This window comes from Lissotriton helveticus, chromosome 11 (assembly GCF_964261635.1).
Source record: "Lissotriton helveticus chromosome 11, aLisHel1.1, whole genome shotgun sequence".
Lineage (NCBI taxonomy): Eukaryota > Metazoa > Chordata > Amphibia > Caudata > Salamandridae > Lissotriton > Lissotriton helveticus.
The window spans coordinates 64,500,071-64,520,808 of NC_136072.1; the positions used below are offsets into that span (position 1 = coordinate 64,500,071).

Genomic DNA, 20,738 nt, shown 5'->3' on the forward strand with positions numbered 1-20,738 from the left:
TCCTTATGCCGCCTCTTGGTCCTGACCTGCTCTTGGTTTCCTGTCCCTGTGGGGCACCATTGCCAGATTATTTGCTCTGGATGCTTATATCACAGGATCCCTGCTGTACATTAAACTATGGGCTCAAGGAAACGCCTCGCCCCATTCCCTAGCCACAGGAAGTCCACAGGTTAAAGGGACACAAGTTTGACTTGTCTCTTTGTTGCTTGGACTCGCGTGTGCCTGGATCGTCCAGTAAGTTGTTGGGGCACCAGCATGGTCATGGTGCCCAGTAATATGCAGCTGTGTTAATGCCAGGATCTAGGCAAACATGACAGCCTGGGGACTGAGGCTGTACAGTAGAAGCAGAGGCTGGGAGGTGTCTTAGTACAGGTGCAGACCTGAGAAAGGGGGAGTCGGGTGCAGACCTGAGAAAGAGTCCTCAACAGCACAAGACTACCCTTGGGGAGAGGATGTGGCATAATGGCTAGGGCAAATCACGTAATCTCCCCGTGCCTAACAAAAATTAATGCGTCCTTGTGTAACGCAACGTATGCTAATGTAAAGTGCTCTGATACCTGATACCTTCGGGTCAAGTTAGCGCTATATATAAATCTGAGAGAAAAAAAGAAATTAAAAAGACCTGAGAATGGAAGGTGTCTTAATAGAGCAGCAGCACTGAGAATGTAGAGTCTGTCTACAGCAGGAACACTGAGAGGTGGACGGGTCTGTGCACAGGAGAAGCACTGAGAACGGGCGGAGCCTGCAGCATTAAAAGCATAGCAGATGGGAGGAGTCTAAGTACAGGATCAGACAAGAGAATGGGAGGAGTCTGCAGCATTAAAAGCATAGCAGATGGGAGGAGTCTAAGTACAGGATCAGACAAGAGAATGGGGGGAGTCTGCAACAGCTCAAGCGCTGAGGAGGGGAGGAGTCTAAGTACAGGATCAGACAAGAGAATGGGGGGAGTCTGCAACAGCTCAAGCGCTGAGGAGGGGAGGAGTCTAAGTACAGGATCAGACAAGAGAATGGGGGGAGTCTGCAACAGCTCAAGCGCTGAGGAGGGGAGGAGTCTAAGTACAGGATCAGACAAGAGAATGGGGGGAGTCTGCAACAGCTCAAGCGCTGAGGAGGGGAGGAGTCTAAGTACAGGATCAGACAAGAGAATGGGGGGAGTCTGCAACAGCTCAAGCGCTGACGATGGGAGGAGTCCAAGCACAGGAGCAGGACTGAGAATGGGCGGAGTCTAGTTATAGATGCGACCATTGACTATCATTGGCGCTATATGCTTCTTACCGCTAATCCTAAATATCAAAAATAAAAACAAAACCGAAAGAGGGTTCTGCTATCCAGCTCCACCCAGCTAAAAGCACAGTCTTCCCTCCATTTTCCTTCACAATCAGTACCTTAAATTATATCTGGCTTGGCCTACCTTTGCAGTTTGTGTACTTTACACTGTTGCTACCTAAGATATTTCATTCCCATCTGGAGCAACTCAGTTCAGGTGTACTATGGAACGAAGCAATACTGCGCCGTTTCTCTTCTTACTATGCCACATAACCTGCCTATTAAGAGTTCCCTTCGGGACACGGTGTGGAGGGATCAACAAATGGCCCAGAGACCTATTGTACAAATGTAGGCAGACATCATCCTTCAAATCACCTTTCTCATGTCTTGATTCAGGTTTGCCTCAGACCCCGGTGGTATGGCCCAGTGTTTATTTTGCAGTGATGGTGGTGCAGTTTTAATACTGAGTGCAGCAGTTTTTACCCCAATTATTTCACTTCATGTACCGATGAACCTGTTTTTTGGTGGACACCTTGTCCATCCTCAGTAAGGAGTCTTTGGTGGTGGCTACTAAAATGTATTCTTTGTCCTGAAGAAGACCCTGACAATTTTACGTTGGGGTCCAAACATTCAAATGTTATGTTATGTTATGTTACAATTGTTTATATAGCGCTCAGCTGCCCCAGCAAAGTGGCGTCCCGGCGCTTTGCAACAGAAAAATGACTGACTTCAGAGAATGAGATAGAGCATGGAACAAGCAGGTTTATTTTCGGGGAAAAAGGTGGGTTTTGACAGCCCTTCTGAAATCCAAAAGGTTTTCCCGTTCGCGTATATGTGCCGGCAGGGTGTTCCACAGTTTAGCCGCTAGATAGCGGAAGGAACGTCCTCCCGCTCGGCAGCGCTTGATCCGGGGTATCTTGACCAAATGTTGGCCAGCAGAACGCAGTACGCGGGTCGGAACATACGGGGTGAGAAGATTGCAGAGCATTTTAGGGGTGGCAAGTTTTAAAATTTTGAAGGAGAGGCAGTGTCTCTTAAACTGGATACGCTAAGCCATAGGGAGCCAATGGAGTCTCCGGATGGTATCAGAGATAGAACAGAATCGAGGAAGGTCTACTAAAGCTCTGGCGGACGCATTTTGAATGTGTTGCATCCGGCAGATTTCTGCTTCATTAGCTCCCAGAAGCAAGGCACAGGCGTAGTCCAGCCGAGAAAGCACCGTGGCCTGGACTATTAGCTGCCTTGTAGATTAATCAAAAAACTTGAGGACAGGCCTTAGGCATCGTAGAATACCTAAACATGTGGCCGCAACTTTCTTTGTCTGATAGAAGAAACTAAGGGAGGAGTCTAACCACACACCCAAGTTTTTAACTTCTAATTTGGGTTCCGGGGCTTTACCCAGGGCACTGGGCCACCAATGGTCCCCCCATAGATCGACGTTCTTTCCAACCAGTAACACCTCGGTCTTATTTGCATTTAATTGCAGACAGTTAGATGTCATCCACTGTGCCACGGCGGCAAGGCCACTTCTGAACCTGGAGACGTTTGGAGCTGCTGCCTCGGTCAAAGCAACCACCATCTGAGTGTCAGCATATGAGACGATAGCAAGGTCCCAATGGCTGGCGACATCTTCTAGCGGCCGGACGTACAGGTTAAATAAAGTGGGGCATAATGCCGAACCCTGTGAAACACCTTGTTCAATCGGGTGTGCCTGAGATAGAAAGGGAGGGGTGGACACATGAAAGGACCTATCGGTCAGAAATGATCTGAACCAGGCCAAGGCCAGATCGGTAATCCCCGCCTCCTTAAGCTGGTGGAGCAGAATTTTATGGGAGACAGTGTCGAAGGCGGCACTGAGATCCAACAGGATCAGTGCCGCCGTTTGACCATGGTCAAGAATGTTTCGTAGATGTTCCGTCATGGCCAAGAGAGCAGTCTCGGTGCTATTTAGCACAGATTGTTATGGAGCTTCATTTTCAACTAATCAGTACAACTGTGATTCCTCTACACCAGTGGTTCTCAACCTGTGGTCTGGGGACTCCTGGGGGTCTGTGAAGCTTCCTCAGGGGGTCCGCAACTACTTAGAAAATTAAATAATATTAACAGATTGATAAAGTGTATAAAAAAAAGACGTCCAATGTACATTTGAACATTTTAAAACGTACTGTAAGTGTGAAGAAATTGGAAATGAGAGGCTAAAAATGAAATTAGTATCCTCAGATTGATTTGTGGGAGCAGTGCAGGTGCATCAAACAGAATATAGTATGGACGATGAATTGAATTTAGCTTCCAGCAATGAGTCAGTGCGGGTGCCCAGAAGTCCAAAGGTTGGGAGATTTATTGATGTTTTATTTGTGTGTTTTTTCACACACATCTTTAAAGTTATCTACACTTTTTAGGTCGAGCATTCGAGATCTCTTGTATATACTTTATTATATACTTAGTATTATATACTTATATGTTTATGTACCATGTGGGCTCTGGAGATCAGCCCTAGGGCTTTTCTGCTTCCGCTTAGGGACTTGTTTTTCTGTTCAACTGCCTCTATTTAACTGTCTTAATAGAAAACGACCAGCAGAGGTCAGTAAAATACCAAAATTGCTTTCTGCAGAGAGACTTTCTTTTTTTTATTTTTCTGGCAACTGCCTCTATTTAACTTTCTTGATAGCAAACGACCAGCAGAGGTCAGTAAAATACCTCGCTGTCCTGTCTCCACCCCAGCCCTTCCTAAAGCCCCCTTAGAAGAGGTGGCATAGATTCCTCGTGCCCTGTTAGACCCCCTCCTTCGGGTGTGTCCTTGCAGCCGCTGCCAAGGACCCCGTCTTCTCCCTGCCTCAGATGCTCATCTCTGGAGATTTGTCTGCGCGAGGACAAGGGCAATTTGCAAATGCTTCTTTAAACGACTCCGATGACGCATCACCTGCCATGATCGCACTTTACTGTGCGCATTAGTGTCATCCGTCATACATGGAGTGCGCGACTTCCTGTCACCCTCTCACAGGGCGATGAGTTGCTGCGCTGACATTAATGCCACTCTTTCCCGCCCTCCCCCACTTCCGCTGTGAAGATGACTGACTTCAGAATTATTATCAGAATTATTATCAGAATTATCCTGTCGCTGCGGTGTTCTTCTGTTCCCCACGAGGAACTCTGTGAAAGATAATAATACAAATGGAAGAATTCAAACTTCAAGAAATTGTGAGTAAGAATGTGGTCCTCCTACATTTGAATTCTTCTTATTGGTGTGTGTGCTAAACAATAGAAACCATGGCCATACAGGATAAAAAAAGATTAGCAGGGTACCATAATCACTCGAATCAAGATAAGGAATGGGATAAAATTGCCAGGATCACGGCTCATAAAGATAAAGAACAGTAACAGTTTATACATGGGGTGATCTTGTAAAATTGACATGAAATATCGTTTTTATATACATTTCCTGATAATTGTTTTTATGTAAAAAAAATGCTTTGAAAAACAACAACAAAAATTGGAAAATATAAAAATTTAAAATTGTTTTTAATCAATATAGTGCATTGACCCGTATATATGTATAAAACCCTTTTTAGGCCCTTATGAGGGCTTAAAAGTTATGAAACGCGTTGGCTGGGCCTGCCAGAAAAAGGGATGTTTTTTAATCGAATTAAGGATGTTAAAAGAATACTCAACGTTTGAGGGCTTAATTTAAGTAAAGAAAAAGAAACCTGGTACATATGAGTGAAAAAGACTGATTACAGCTACAAAATCAAATGTCCAATTAAAAGGAATAAAACTATAATAGTTGCCCTACTACATACGGAAAAAAAACATAATTTGCATGGTTGGGTACGTGATAAAGCTGAAACTAATAGTGCAATCCAAGAATGTGAATCTTTGAGAGATCCAAAGCTGGAAAAGAACAAGCATTGACAAAGCCAATAGGTCTCGCATATCCGAAATCTATTGGCTTAGTCAATGTTTTCTTGTCGAAGCAGAAACGACGTTGGCTCATTATTCTGTGATTCTGGGCAAATCACTTGTTCTCTCCGTGCATAAAGAAAATGTATGTGATCTTGTGTAATGTAACTGGCGCTCATGCAAAGCGCTCTGATAACGTGTTCAGATATGTGGTTGGCACTTGTAGGACGGGAGAGCTTGTTGGGCGCCATTACATGAAAACAACTGTGGCAGCTGGTGTTCGGCTATGGGGCACAGAAACGTATTAATATTAAAGCAGATCCGATTTGTGACAACACTGGGTTGCTGTTTTTTTGTGACCTACGAAGAAGCCATGCGTCTCTTTGGAGTGTCACTCCTTGTAGTGGAGACATATCTGTAACTGTGACACACAACCCAGATCCATATTCATTAATTTGAGGAATCGATTAAGCCCAGTTAACTTTTGAGGAGGTCCATGCTGGAATTTGCAGAACGTTTTGTGTGTAAAAGCCGGAGCTTTAAGGCGGGGAAGAAATTTATCAATTTCTTTTCTAACCTTTAGGTGATGCTGCAATACTGGTCTCAAAGGGAGCACACAGATGAGCAATTTGAACAGGAGGTCCTCGCCCTTTACTGTAATAAGAGATACTAATGTTCAGTGAACATAATCCCAAGCTACTAAATATTATTAATGTTGTAATAGTAGCCACATCAGACAAGATTACATTTGTAGTGACCCTAAGCAAGATTATCAGCTGTGATCACCATTCATCAGGCTTTGTTGACTTTGAATGCCTCTACATAGATAAAACATAATAGCCATAGCTCCAATGCTTGTGGCACCAAGGTGATAATATTAGTAATAAGTCTCCCCAATGCTTTATGACTTATCACTCAAATAGCTTAACATATTTTAGAAATCAAACAATTTGTCTCCAAATATCATTTTATGAGTTCTGAAAATACTCCTATTTTTGTCTGGAATACACAATTTTCAATACCTAAATAAAAAGGAACTGCCATATTAGCAAACATGCCAAGTTTGTGTGCTGTAAAAGATATCGGATTTCGGTAGCTCGTGTGCAAATGTATGGTCAGAAGGGCCTTCAGTCCAGCTACCCCCAGTGAGTCATGGCCTCCGCCTGCCCTTCGTCTCCGAGCCTGGTGTGTGCCAGCTCGCTCTCATGTTCAGCCCACGCAGGGCCTCCCGTGGCTTGTGTACCCACATGGACGTCCGTTTCTGGTCTCTAGGTGGCACCACAGTGCTCTTGTGACCCCTGGTGTCAGAGGTCAACAGGGATAGCTACGGGAACTACAGGTCCCGCTACAGAGTCCCTCTTCTCTTTCTGCAGTTTACACTCGTCACCGTCCCTCTAGGTCAGCCCTGTGACGTCATCAGCACCGAGAGCGCCCTGGATCTCACCTCTGCTGCCCCCTACATGTCCACGGCCCCCAGACACCATGGAAAGGCATCTGCATGATGTATTGCTTCTAAGTGGCTGCTTGGAGTTAGCATTAAAAGAAATACGCATAATGTTAGCCTCCGTCTCTTTATTGAAATCCAGATTCTCTTGTCATGTTATTAGGCGAATCGCAATTCTTCCAGTTTACGTCTGTCCTGGATGACACCCGTTTCCTTTGTACACGCTCTGTGATGGGATTTACACTGACCGGCAGGAAGCAGAACAAGATTTCGTCTCCTTTTGAAACATGGCGACTCTTTGTAACATATCACACCATGTGCAATGCGCACAATATATGTTCTCCCAGGTTTCAAAAGCAAGGAAGCTGTAGCGTAGTATTGTTTCTCAGTCTCCCAATTCCTGTAACAGGGGACACACATGATTCAGTAAACCCCAAGACGCCTGCCGTGGAGTGTAACGTGAATACCATGCAATGGGTACAATATGAGAAGTGGGGTAGTGAAATTGACGAAGGTGAACCCAACCCTCTACAACCCATAACATAACATAGCGTGTGTATTTGTAAAGCGCACATTCACCCATAGGTCTCTTGGCGCTGAATAACAGATGTTTATTGTTACCCAACTCAATGGTACTCATTTTATCAACCTCAGAAGGATGAAAGGCTGAGTGGACCCGCCGGGATTTGAACCTGTGACCATGAGGTCGAACACAGGCCCCTGCCGTGGATGCATTAGTCCACTGAGCCACCACTCAGCCCATGCATCCCTGACCAGCCTCCTCGACCAGAGGAGTGCCTGGCTCATGCCTGGTGCCCACCCAAACTTTGGGGTGACCTGCTGGAGGTTCAATCTCTGGGGCCTAACCCTCAAACACTTTATGTAACTGCCTTTTCTAAAATGAAAGCAATCAAAACAAATCAAAATACTTCCCGATGGCCTGGAAGAGCAGAGCCCTCCAGACCCCGCCCCCTTGGCTCAAAACAAGCCCATCTGGACGTTTTAAACAGCCAATAAAAACACAACGAGCAAAAGCCATCTGTGCTTCCAACAATTACCATATCTTCACCCGCCAGTAAAACTAATGTTCAAACGCACTGACAGCACAATTCCAACCACCCTACTGTGTGAGAGTGGGCGCGGAGGCCTGCCAGCCAAGGAGGTGCACGCAATGGGACATAGCGCATAAAGCAAAGATTGGCTGCAAAGCGGTGTGCACCAACACAGTTCATATGGTTTGCAGAGCCGGGCCGGAGAGATTCCCACTCATGCGTGCCCAAACTGCGCCTCTGAGCAGAAACTGTCTTGGTGGATGCAAATGTTTGCAAAGCACTTGATACTAGAATAGTCTATTTCTTATGGTCCCATTTTTAGGCCTCGTCTGAGGCAGTGCGCATGCACTGTCTTGCAAGATATTTTGTTTAGTAGAAGGAACTTGGAGCCTGCCCACTGCTTACCATTTATTGTCTTATTTGCTACCTGCTATTTGACCTGCACATGCCCATTTCACTTCCTCTTCTTTGGTTTGGAGCATGGACCTAGTACGGATTGCTTCATTTTGATCTGTCTTTCCACTGATCGCTCTGTAATTGAGGTACTTTTTTTTTTCTTCCATTGTTTTCCTTGTCGCTTCTCAACCCCCACCTCCCGTGGTCTGTGTGTTACATCTTGCCTCCCAATACCCCTGTTGTCCATGTTGCTTCTTCCCTCCCTCCCCCAGGTTGCTTCTTGCCTCCCCCCATTCTCCGTGTTGCTTCCTTCCCTCCCTCCCACCCGTCGCCTCTTCCCTCCCACCCGTCGCCTCTTCCCTCCCACCCGTCGCCTCTTCCCTCCCACTTGTCCGTTGCCTCTTGCCTCCCACCCGCCTGTTGCTTCTTACCTCCCACCCGCCCTTTGTCTGTGCTGCTTGCTCCCTCCCACCCGCCCATTGTCCGTGTTGCTTCTTCCCTCCCACCCGCCTGTTGTCCGTGTTGCTTCTTCCCTCCCACCCGTTGTCCATGTTGCTTCTTCCCTCCCATCCGCCCGTTGTCCGTGTTGCTTCTTCCCCCACCCGCCCGTTGTCCGTGTTGATTCTTCCCTTCCACCCGCCCGTGTCCGTGTTGCTTCTTCCCTCCCACCCGCCCGTTGTCCGTGTTGCTTCTTCCCTCCCACCCGCCCGTTGTCTGTGTTGCTTCTTCCCTCCCACCCGCCCGTTGTCTGTGTTGCTTCTTCCCTCCCACCCGCCCGTTGTCCGTGTTGCTTCTTCCCTCCCACCCGCCCAGTGTCCGTATTGCTTTTAAGTTGTCTGTGTTGCTTTTTCCTTCCCACCCGCCTGTTGTCCGTGTTGCTTCTTTTCTCCCACCCGCCTGTTGTCTGTGTTGCATCTTACCTCCCACCTGCCCATTGTCTGTGTTTCACCGCCTTTCAGTGACCGAGCCAGAGAGCCTTGCTCGACCTACTGGGTTCCAAGCTAGAGAGTATTGCTTCACCTACTGGGAACCAAGCTGGAGAGCATTGCATAGCTCACTGAGAACGAAATTGAGAGCGTCCGGGCTAAAGAGCGTCCACCGCCTACTGGGGACCGAGCTAGAGAGCGTCCACCGCCTATTGGTTCCCAAGCTAGACAGCGTCCACCGCCTACTGGCTCCCAATCTAGAGAACATCACACCTGCTACTTGCGACCGAGCTAGAGAGCATCCACCACCTACTGGGGACCGAGCTAGAGAGCGTCCACTGCCTACTGGCTCCAAATCTAGAGAAAATTACACCGCCTACTGGTGACCCAGCTAGAGAGCGTCTACCGCCTACTGGCTCCCAAGCTGGACAGCGTCCACCGCCTACTGGCTCCCAATCTAGAGAACATCACACCTCCTACTGGCGACCACCACATATTGGGGACCGAGGTAGAGAGCGTCCACTGCCTACTGGCTCCAAATCTAGAGAAAATTACACCGCCTACTGGTGACCCAGCTAGAGAGCGTCTACCGCCTACTGGCTCCCAAGCTGGACAGCGTCCACCGCCTACTGGCTCCCAATCTAGAGAACATCACACCTCCTACTGGCGACCACCACATATTGGGGACCGAGGTAGAGAGCGTCCACTGCCTACTGGCTCCAAATCTAGAGAAAATTACACCGCCTACTGGTGACCCAGCTAGAGAGCGTCTACCGCCTACTGCCTCCCAAGCTAGAGAGCATCCACCGCCTACTGGCTCCCGAGCTAGAGAGCGTCCACCGCCTACTGGCTCCCAAGCTAGAGAGCGTCCACCGATACTGGATTCCAAGCTAGAGAACATCACGCCTCCTACAGGCGACCAAGCTAGAGAGCATCAACCATCTACTGGCTCCCAAGCTAGAGAGCGTCCACCGCTACTGACTCCCAAGCTAGAATACATTGCGCATCCTACAGGCGACCAAGCTAGAGAGCATCCACCAGATATTGGGGACCGAGCTAGAGAGCATCCACCGCCTACTGGCTCCCAAGCTGGACAGCGTCCACCGCCTACTGGCTCCCAATCTAGAGAACATCACACCTCCTACTGGCGACCACCACATATTGGGGACCGAGGTAGAGAGCGTCCACTGCCTACTGGCTCCCAAGATAGACAGCATCCACCGCCTACTGGCTCCCAAGCTAGAGAGCATCCACCACATATTGGGGACCGAGCTAGAGAGCGTCCACCGCCTACTGGCTCCCAAGCTAGAGAGCGTCCACCGCCCACAGGCTCCCAAGCTAGAGAACATCACACCTGCTACTGGCGACCGAGCTAGAGAGCATCCACCACCTACTGGGGACTGAGCTAGAGAGCATCCACCACCTACTGGGGACCCAGCTAGAGAGCATCCACCGCCTACTGGCGACCCAGCTAGAGAGCGTCCACCGCCTACTGGCGACCCAGCTAGAGAGCATCCACCGCCTACTGGCGAACCAGCTAGAGAGCATCCACCGCCTACTGGCGACCCAGCTAGAGAGCGTCCATTGCCTACTGGCGACGCAGCTAGAGAGCGTCCACCACCTACTGGCGACGCAGCTAGAGAGCATCCACCGCCTACTGGCGACCCAGCTAGAGAGCATCCACCGCCTACTGGCGACCCAGCTAGAGAGCGTCCACCGGCGACCCAGCTAGAGAGCATCCACCGCCTACTGGCGAACCAGCTAGAGAGCATCCACCGCCTACTGGCGACCCAGCTAGAGAGCGTCCATTGCCTACTTGTGACCCAGCTAGAGAGCATCCACCGCCTACTGGCGACCCAGCTAGAGAGCGTCCACCGCCTACTGGCCACCCAGCTAGAGAGCATCCACTGCCTACTGGCGACCCAGCTAGAGAGCATCCACCGCCTACTGGCGACCAAGCTAGAGAGCGTCCACCGCCTACTGGCGACCCAGCTAGAGAGCATCCACCGCCTACTGGCGAACCAGCTAGAGAGCATCCACCGCCTACTGGCGACCCAGCTAGAGAGCGTCCATTGCCTACTGGCGACGCAGCTAGAGAGCGTCCACCACCTACTGGCGACGCAGCTAGAGAGCATCCACTGCCTACTGGCGACCCAGCTAGAGAGCATCCACTGCCTACTGGCGACCCAGCTAGAGAGCGTCCACCGCCTACTGGCGACCCAGCTAGAGAGCATCCACCGCCTACTGGCGACCCAGCTAGAGAGCGTCCATTGCCTACTGGTGACGCAGCTAGAGAGCGTCCACCACCTACTGGCGACGCAGCTAGAGAGCATCCACCGCCTACTGGCGTCCCAGCTAGAGAGCGTCCACCGCCTACTGGCGACCCAGCTAGAGAGCGTCCACCGCCTACTGGCGACCCAGCTAGAGAGCGTCCACCGCCTACTGGCGACCCAGCTAGAGAGCGTCCACCGCCTACTGGCGAACCAGCTAGAGAGCGTCCATTGCCTACTGGCGACCCAGCTAGAGAGCATCCACCGCCTACTGGCGACCCAGCTAGAGAGCATCCACCGCCTACTGGCGACCCAGCTAGAGAGCGTCCATTGCCTACTGGCGACGCAGCTAGAGAGCGTCCACCACCTACTGGCGACCCAGCTAGAGAGCGTCCACCGCCTACTGGCGACCCAGCTAGAGAGCGTCCACCGCCTACTGGCGACCCAGCTAGAGAGCGTCCACCGCCTACTGGCGAACCAGCTAGAGAGCGTCCATTGCCTACTGGCGACGCAGCTAGAGAGCATCCACCGCCTACTGGCGAACCAGTTAGAGAGCATCCACCGCCTACTGGCGAACCAGCTAGAGAGCATCCACCACCTACTGGCGACGCAGCTAGAGAGCGTCCATTGCCTACTGGCGACGCAGCTAGAGAGCGTCCACCACCTACTGGCGACGCAGCTAGAGAGCATCCACCACCTACTGGCGACGCAGCTAGAGAGCGTCCACCGCCTACTGGCGACGCAGCTAGAGAACGTCAACCGCCTACTGGCGAACCAGCTAGAGAGCATCCACCGCCTACTGGCGACCCAGCTAGAGAGCGTCCACCGCCTACTGGCGACCCAGCTAGAGAGCATCCACCACCTACTGGCGACGCAGCTAGAGTGCGTCCATTGCCTACTGGCGACGCAGCTAGAGAGCGTCCACCACCTACTGGCGACGCAGCTAGAGAGCATCCACCACCTACTGGCGACGCAGCTAGAGAGCGTCCACCGCCTACTGGCGACCCAGCTAGAGAACGTCAACCGCCTACTGGCGAACCAGCTAGAGAGCATCCACCGCCTACTGGCGACCCAGCTAGAGAGCGTCCACCGCCTACTGGCGACCCAGCTAGAGAGCATCCACCACCTACTGGCGACCCAGCTAGAGTGCTTTTGCAATGCCTGCTAGGCTGGAGAGCTTCTCCCCGCTTACTGAAGACCAAGCTAGAAAGCATCACATCGCCTGCAGGGAACCCGAGACAGAGATAATTACTGCCGGTCTGACGTGGTGTAGTCTCGAGATACTCAAGGTTTGCGCCTGCCCGAGGCCACCCGGTGGCCATCAGGAGGGCGGGCCCTTAGTCACGTAGGGCTGCCCCCGACCCCCAGCTAATGGTTGCCACCCCTCAGGGCAGGTTGCCCGGTGGAGGTGGGCGGAACTATGACGCACGTCCGGGGCTGGCAGGGAGAGGGTATATCTCCTCCTCTGGCCGTTGTGGTGGCCTCTTTGCCGCTCCGGACGTTGCGTCGAACACGTCGGGACACTCTTTTGGCTCATCAGGCGGGCAGGTGGCGAGAATGCGGCCTGCCCTTGGATTGCCCGTAAGATAACCCAACGTGATTACATAATGTTGTATGTAACAATAAACCTGCAGCAATTTTTCCCAATCTTAACACTTGTGTCTGTGTGTTATTTGCGGGATGTTGTTATGGGGGCGGGGGGTTCCTGTGGCCCTGAAGTGACTATGATCTACAGATTAGGAGTCCGAGAAGGGAACGAACGGATTATATTTGTGTGGAGTTTCCTTGAAAGAGGCCGAAGTTAAAGACGTTGACGATTCTAGTTTTGAAGTTTAGAAAAAGAGGGTGATGGAGGCGGAGCTACTACCAGGAAACATGGCGCAGGGGGGAGCAGGGGGAGAACGACGTGGGATGAATGGAAGAGCCAGTCTTTAAGGGGGGGGCGGCGAAAGAAACGTAGAAATGCAGTCTTCGGTGGCGCGGCATCTGCTGGTGAACGTCCAGTTTGGACACTTGTAATAAGCGCGACCAATGGAAGCATGAAATTGTGTGACTGCAGGAAATAATGGATTAGCATAACGAAATATTTGCTTCACGCTCAAACGGCTCCAAAGTTACAGCACAGAGACAGGTGCTTTTTAAAGATTGCGGAATACCTTTAAAATTGTTGATTTCTGTCTTTAAGTATTGTAGTGGCCCAAATGAGGTGAAACTTGTGTCAAGACAGTACAGTATGACATTTGTTGAAGGATGAAATGGGGTTTGACTGCAGCATTAGAAACCCTTGGTAAACGAGGGTGGAAATAATGCGTTTTGAGAGGGTGCTTCTTGTACCATAAAAATGTTTTTCTTTTTTCTTTTTGCAAATTCATATTTCATCACAGGGACAGTTGCCATAATTCCAGGTATTTTGAGAGGGCTTTCTGAACAGAGAGCAATCTGTGTGAGTTGGCCTAACGGCTAAGGCGCTCGACCTCGGACCTGGGGAACTGGGTTCGAGTCTCGGTAATGTCGCTAAACCTCCTGTGATTCTGGGCAAATCACTTAATCTCCCCGTGCCTAAAAAATGAAAGTGTGTCCTCACGTAACGTAACTGGTGCTATGTAAAGCGCTATGATAACTGATTCGGTTCGGTTCAAGTTCGCGCTATATAAAAACTCTAAAAAAAAAAAAAAAAAAAAAATCTCAAATGTTGTACTTCTCTAATGTGGGTCTGGGATCTTGACTCTTACAATGCCTCCTAGGAAAAACTTCTATTATGCACGGTAATGGAAAATAGGGGTTACAAAGGACATTTCTTAATGGAAATGTATGCTTCTAAGGGCCAAAGTGTTGGCACAGTGGAAGATGAGAACTGAAACCCAGTTCTGACACGTGACAAAATATGAAGAATAATCGAGGCACACCTTTTATTAAATGAAGTGTGCACATGCAGGCTTGTGTTCTGTGCAGTGCAGCATTGTGTGTTTTACACAAACTATTATTCTCTGGGGTTAAAAAAACAGTTTAAATAAAATAATGCTTCTGTACTTCCATGAAATGCAAAATGAATATTTGGAGGTGGATACTAACTTCTGTAGGATCTGGTAAAGGTGTGTCCTGATCTCTTTCGCCCTTATAATGTTTGTATTTTGTATAACTTGAAAAACCTTTTATAGTGATGTGTGTTAAGATGACAAAATATTGAGCTAGTTGCCTTAGAACGTGCTACATAATTGGCATTTTCTTGGTGTATAATTTTCTTAAATGTCTGTTCTTTTGTGCTCCCCTGCCGGATAATTCCAGAGCCGCTGGCTAAGAGATAGCTCTTTATACAGGCCCCCCTCCTCAGGAGACCCTTGAGGTAGAGTTGGGTCTTGTCATCTCGCTGATGAACAGGGACTCCTGGGACATACTAAAGCCCCCCATAGGTTCTGCGTAGATGCCAAAGAGCAGAAGGGGCAGAGTTGACCCCTGGAGAGGTCCTTGTCGCATCAGCAGATGGTTGACTCTTGTTGTTTGCATCTTGGCGGAATGAGTGTCCTCACACTGGAATGATGAGAACCGCTCGGGAATACTGCCTCAGTCGCCCATGCACACGGACACCATGAAGAGGATTGTTTATTGGCTGATAGTGGCAATTCACTGAGCTGCAGGGCCGTCATTATATGGCACGCTCAGAGGGTAGTCGCACTCCAGGATCTAGGCTATCCAAGAACTGTAAGCCAGGCTCTCAACTCTGGATTGAGCATTCAACACTACGTAAATACCCCCAGAGCAGAGGCGCAACTAGAACCAAATTTCGGGGGGGGGGGGGCCTAAGAAAAAAATTCGGGGGGGGGCTGAACTTTTAATCAGTAGGCAGAGTGGAGCTGCAGGGCCTCCAACAAAGGGTGAAACAACAGCAAGGCCTAATTAACATTCAAATAGTCTTTTAAAGACCTGTGAAACGTTCGGGTGTGGCTGTGTGTGAGCCCGGGAGCCGTCTGAGCCCGGGCTGCCACACACGACGGGGGGGGGGGGGGGCTGAAGCCCGGTGAGTCCAATGGGTGTTTCGCGCCTGCCCCAGAGTAATGTTGTTTCACGTTTGGGGGATCTCGCGAAACTTGCATCTTTTTGCCTCTTGCATGCTAATGACAAGGTCAGCTCGTCATGAGGCACACTGGACCTGTGCTCATGACAAGGTGAACTCGTCATGTATAATGGGATTATCAATCTGTCGGCACAGGACGGGAAAAGCCTTAGCAGCCAAGTGGTTAAGTGGTATTGAATTCACCTGAGCCTCTCTGCCTGTTGTTACATTGGATATTGACTTTGGTGGTTACTCTTGGAAATATGATCATTCACCCCCCCCCCCCCCCCTCATACCTCTCATGGTCTTTGGTCGGCACCAATCCGATCGCTGGAATACAAATGAATGGGGTTGACGTGGAAGCCTTTTAAGCTACTTTAGGCAACCGTATGTGGTCACCTGTTGTCACAAACTGTGATTGAGATGTTTGCAGAGCTGATGAGGTCAAATCTGACAGGGACAATAAAGCTAGAGGAGTGTAACGATGGAAATGAAATGGTAAATATGAATGCAGAATTTGCTAGTCTCCCAGTCATCCGAAATTAAAGGCGCTGTCTATGTGCAAAGGATCAGACGTCCTGGTTAACAGACAGTTTTTTTTTTTAGTTTTTGATGAAAGAATCGAAAAAAGTAAGGGGAGAGAGCAGGGTCATTGGCATAGAAAACCAAGTTTTCAGGGACAAAGCGGAGCTTTTTTCAACTATAGAATTCGGGAACCACAGGGTCAATTAAATAGAACGTAGGTAATTAGCCAGGGACTACATTACGCTTTCTTTCCTTCTTAAGAGAATTGCAACAATTCCTTGTAAAGCAGCACAGAAGGAAGTTAGTGTCCCCTCCCATCAGTGGTCTTTTCCCTGATAGGCCCTTCCATTTCTACCACACGATCCACCCTCCACAGTTGATCCCATTCCTGACCAGACATCCATACCTAACAATATCACTGTTGGTTTTGACTACAAAGCACCAACCCTACCCTCCTCTCACTTAGTGGTGTTATTAGTATGTAAAATATGAATAATGTGTGTGATGCTATGCGCAGCGCTCCAGTCGCGGAATCTGACCTGGTTTGTGCACAATACAGCTGTTAAATAATAAATAGTAGTGATACACTTTGTGTTAAAAGTATGCACGCCTTGCAGGCACTGTCTGCGTCTTGTGTTGTCCCTTCGAGGCGCGATCGCTCATCATATTACAGCGTGCGTGAGCGTTCATCACGTTACACCCATCGCCATGTCTACCTTCGCATTGAGCCCTGTTGATGCAGCCTGCAGCTTCGCTATCCATCTCTGGAACGGTTGTACCTCTGGCTTGTCTGATGGACTTACTGTCAGGTCTGCGAGCGAAGCGAGGAATGAACGATGGGTAGGACATGGGACTAGGCCCTATGTGAGCCCTGGCTCTGTGCTGTCGATTGGTAGATAGGCAGACACAGCCCGCGTTGTACATTGTATGAGGTGTCATTTCTTAATACTCCACCTGACTCCTTCCCTTCTCTCTGCCGCAGGGTGGTGAAAGAAGAGATCTCGGATGACAATGCGAAACTCCCCTGTTTCAACGGCCGCGTCGTCTGCTGGGTGAGTACAGCTTTTCCTCACCTGCCCGAAAAAAAATCCTTTTGTTACAAGTTTGAAAAATTATAGTTTTGGCAACAGAATTTTGTGAGGGCAGCAAACTTTTCAGCTTTACTTTTGCAAACCTTATTATGTGTGTACAGTTGTCTGCAAAAAAAGTATCTTCAAAAATGTAGATTATGCTTGTGTTTTGTTCAGGAAAACCTACTTTCCCCGGATTTGTCATTCTCTTTTTTTTTTATAAATAAAAATAATTAAAAAAAATTAGTTAACCTAGGGAAGAGGCAACTTTATATTTTTGTAAAGTATGATCTTGTAAGAAGCTAACTTTATTAGTGGAATTTCGAAGGGAAAGCACCTGCACACATGTTCCTTGAACTCGTAGAGACCAGTTTGGCTGTTAGTTCTTATGTTATTTCCTTTTGGACTGTAGACCGTAGCAATGGGCACCCAGATAAAACGTTGTAGGGTGTTCTTGGAAAAGACTTAAGAACGAGTTACACTTTTGTAGTTTTCGAATGCTGTTTCTGTCATGCCTCAAATGGGATAAAGTTTCTTTTACTTTCCGGTTCACAAATTAGGCCCAAAATGCCTGCCCTGCTGTTTCACCGCGGGGATTTTACAAGATGCTGCGACTTTGCTGGGCTGGCATTCTTGAATAATTGTGTCAGAATCCGAATATTGTGTTTCCGAGGGACCCGAGCAGTTGTAGGTCTCGAGGACACACCCACTGCCCGCAGGTCCAGGTTTCATCCAGTATTTCTGGGCCCTAGAAAAGTTCCCAATGTCCATTATTCAATGTATATGTATCTGTGTTTATTTGTGTTTAACATGTCGCCACGTGCTGGCAAGGCAACTTCGAGACCATAGAATATATGTAAATGAACCTATACATTTATGGATGTACATCTGTAAAGTGCTCTGATACCCACTTGGGTCATGTCCGCGCTATATAAAACTTTATATAAATAAATAAAAATGTGGCGCTCCAACATTACTCATGGATAGATAGATAGATAGATAGATAGATAGATAGATAGATAGATAGATAGATAGATAGATATCTAGATAGATAGATAGATAGACAGACAGACAGACAGATAGATAGATAGATAGATAGATAGATAGATATCTAGATAGATAGACAGACAGACAGACAGACACCTACCTGCTGCAGCCCAGCTGTGACCTTCAGGGTCATACAGGGTGCAGCAGTGCAGACTAAATGAGCCCGGGTGTGTCAGAACCGCGTGACACGGTTCTTTTCAACGTTTCAAAGCACATGGCTGACAGGGGGCCTGTCCCATTAAATAGGGGTCACTGGGAAGGACGAGAAACATCTTCCGGGCGCAGGGTATACCGCACAAAGAACAGATTTGAATAGGTTCCCTTTACTTGATATGGTCTCGAAAGATGCAAAAATAAATTGGTTATATGTACTTTAAAATATCACATCAAAGTGAACCTAACAGTGCTTGAAGCTACGTAAGGTGTATCTACATTTATGCAAACTATGAAGAACCAGCGTTCATGCTAATGTTTAGCGTGCCTGCAGATTTTACATAGTTGGTAACCAAAGCTGGCTAAAATACACTAAAAGAGAAAAAAAACACAATTCTACTTTGGACCTGCATAAGCAAAGCCTGGTACCACATTACATTACATCTCTTGTCACTAAAGACTCAAATGTTCCCGTCCTGGGCTTGTATTTCGCAAATCACGGTTTTCAGATGTTACCTCAGTTACTGGAGTGCAGTAGAACTACATTTCCCAGAAAGCATCATGTTGTTAAAACTTCGAAAAAGCCCTGCCTCCTTGGTGACATGGAGTCCATCTGGTGACTGGCTTGTCACATTTATTTGGAACAAAATTGAGCACCGGGCACAGTGCTAATTATACATTTAGTAGCGCTTACACCATGAATTCAATTTCTATATGCATGACACAAAACTTCATATATTTATAGAAAAAATATATATTTTTTTATTATTCAGTTATTTCTTTTCCATTTTATATTATTGTGCATGTTAAATTGTTATTTTTCACATTCAATTATTTCACATTATAAATACTGGCTTGTCACAGACACCGTTGCTTTCTGTCGGGGGAGGTGGGGCTGTTGGCACGGTGACATTTTAGTACCCCCTTGCCTCTCTCCTGCATTTGGATTCCTGAGGGTTGCCAGTGCCCCTGCCAGGTGTCGCCCTGGCCCCCCGCCTGGTGCTCCCTAGCCTCCCCCACCCCCCCTCTCCCCGGTGTTGCCTTGCCTTTGTTACACCTTTCTAGCTCCTCTTTAACCCGTATTAGACTCAAGGCGCTCTGTGGTGAGTGTAAATGTCCGGGTTTAGCGCGTTCACCCCGCCTCCACAGTCAATGTCCTGCAGGTCGGTTTGGGTAATAGCTTTGTGTTTCCACCCCCCCCCCTCCTCCCACCACCAGCAGCAGAAAGGGCCCCCTGCAGCCGGGGCCAGGCAGGCTGATTGTTTCCATGCCAGGCGCGCTGCGTGCCAGCATACTTGGCTTGTGAGGGGCGCCGCGCATTCCTTCCACTCCGGCGGGCAGGGTCGGGTGTGTGGATTGTGCTCTTCCAGGCCTGCCCGGGGGCTCTCTGTCCCTCCCTGGGCACCTCTGCCAATGTGTAGACTTCACCAGGCGCTGGGCAGGTAGGGTGACCAACTGGTATGAGTGCAAATTCAGGACAGTGAGTGTAAAAATTCAGGACAAAGGGTCGAAATTCAGGACAAAGGGTAAAAATTCAGGACAAAACTTCGGGACAAAAGGTACGTTTTACAGACATATCAGAGGAGGTCGCACTAAAGTATATAAGTCATCTCATCTATATCCAAACATATTCATCCATTTGCAAACCTATCCATCATGTATTCTTCCTTCCATCCAACCCTCCATCCACACTTTCACTCATCTATCCATCCACCCTTTCACCCTATCCATCTGTACCCTCATCCATCCAGTCTTCCACCCACCCATCGATCCATCCAGCCATTAACCCTTTCAAACCATCCAGCCATCGTGTCACTTACTCATCCATCAACCCAGTCACTCATCCTCCACCCATTCACTTTTTCAGTCATCCATCCTTCATCCCTTTCTCTATCCATTGACCCTTTCACTTAGCCATCCTTCCTTCCATCCAACCCATCCTTCTACTCAACCACTCATGAATCCATCCATTGACCCTATCACTCATCCATCCTTTCACTCATCTATCCACCCATTCACTCGCCCATCATCCACCCTTTCACTCAACCATCCATCCTTTCGCTCATTATCCATCCATTCACCCTTTCATTCATCCATTCACCCTTTCACTAATCCATCCAGCCATCCGCCCATCCCTTCACTCACTCACTCGCCCACCTTTTCATATTAATTATGAGCTAAGTCTTTATCTGCAGAGTTGCATATAGAAGAAGCCCATCAAGAATTTCACCCGTGTTGTAGTTCCTAAGGCAAGTTCTAGGATAGGCCATGGGACGGACATACCCCTCACCCTCAATCTAAAATGGCGAGCTTCTTCTCCGGAAATTTGTGAACGCAGCAATTGAGCAGGCCGGTTGATTTCAGTAACTTGCGGCCAATAAACACGACCCCTTAATTGGTCACAATGACAGAGGGACTCCTAAAGTTGCAACCAGGCACAGGCTGCTGGCCACCCTCAGTACACGCCGAGGTCTGCCGCAGATGCTTACCTCGTTCTTGACCGGTGGAAGTCAATGTGGAGAGCCATAAGGAGTCCTGAGGCAAAGGTACAGGTGCCAGTTGCACAGCACACTTCTCTATGTATGCGGTGGGGTAGTAGCAACGCAACGGCCATAGTAGTGCTTCCGAAGACCTGCTAAAG

General features: G+C 48.7%; 1 protein-coding gene across 1 annotated transcript in view; it reads left to right on the top strand.

The window, feature by feature from the left end:
• DVL3 (dishevelled segment polarity protein 3) overlaps positions 1-20,738 on the top strand; it is a 449,584-nt gene that overhangs the window by 190,763 nt on the left and 238,083 nt on the right. The window contains exon 2 of the mRNA XM_078667336.1: positions 16,810-16,879. Within this exon, the coding sequence (XP_078523462.1) occupies positions 16,810-16,879 (70 nt within the window). The remainder of the gene's footprint in view (positions 1-16,809; positions 16,880-20,738) is intronic.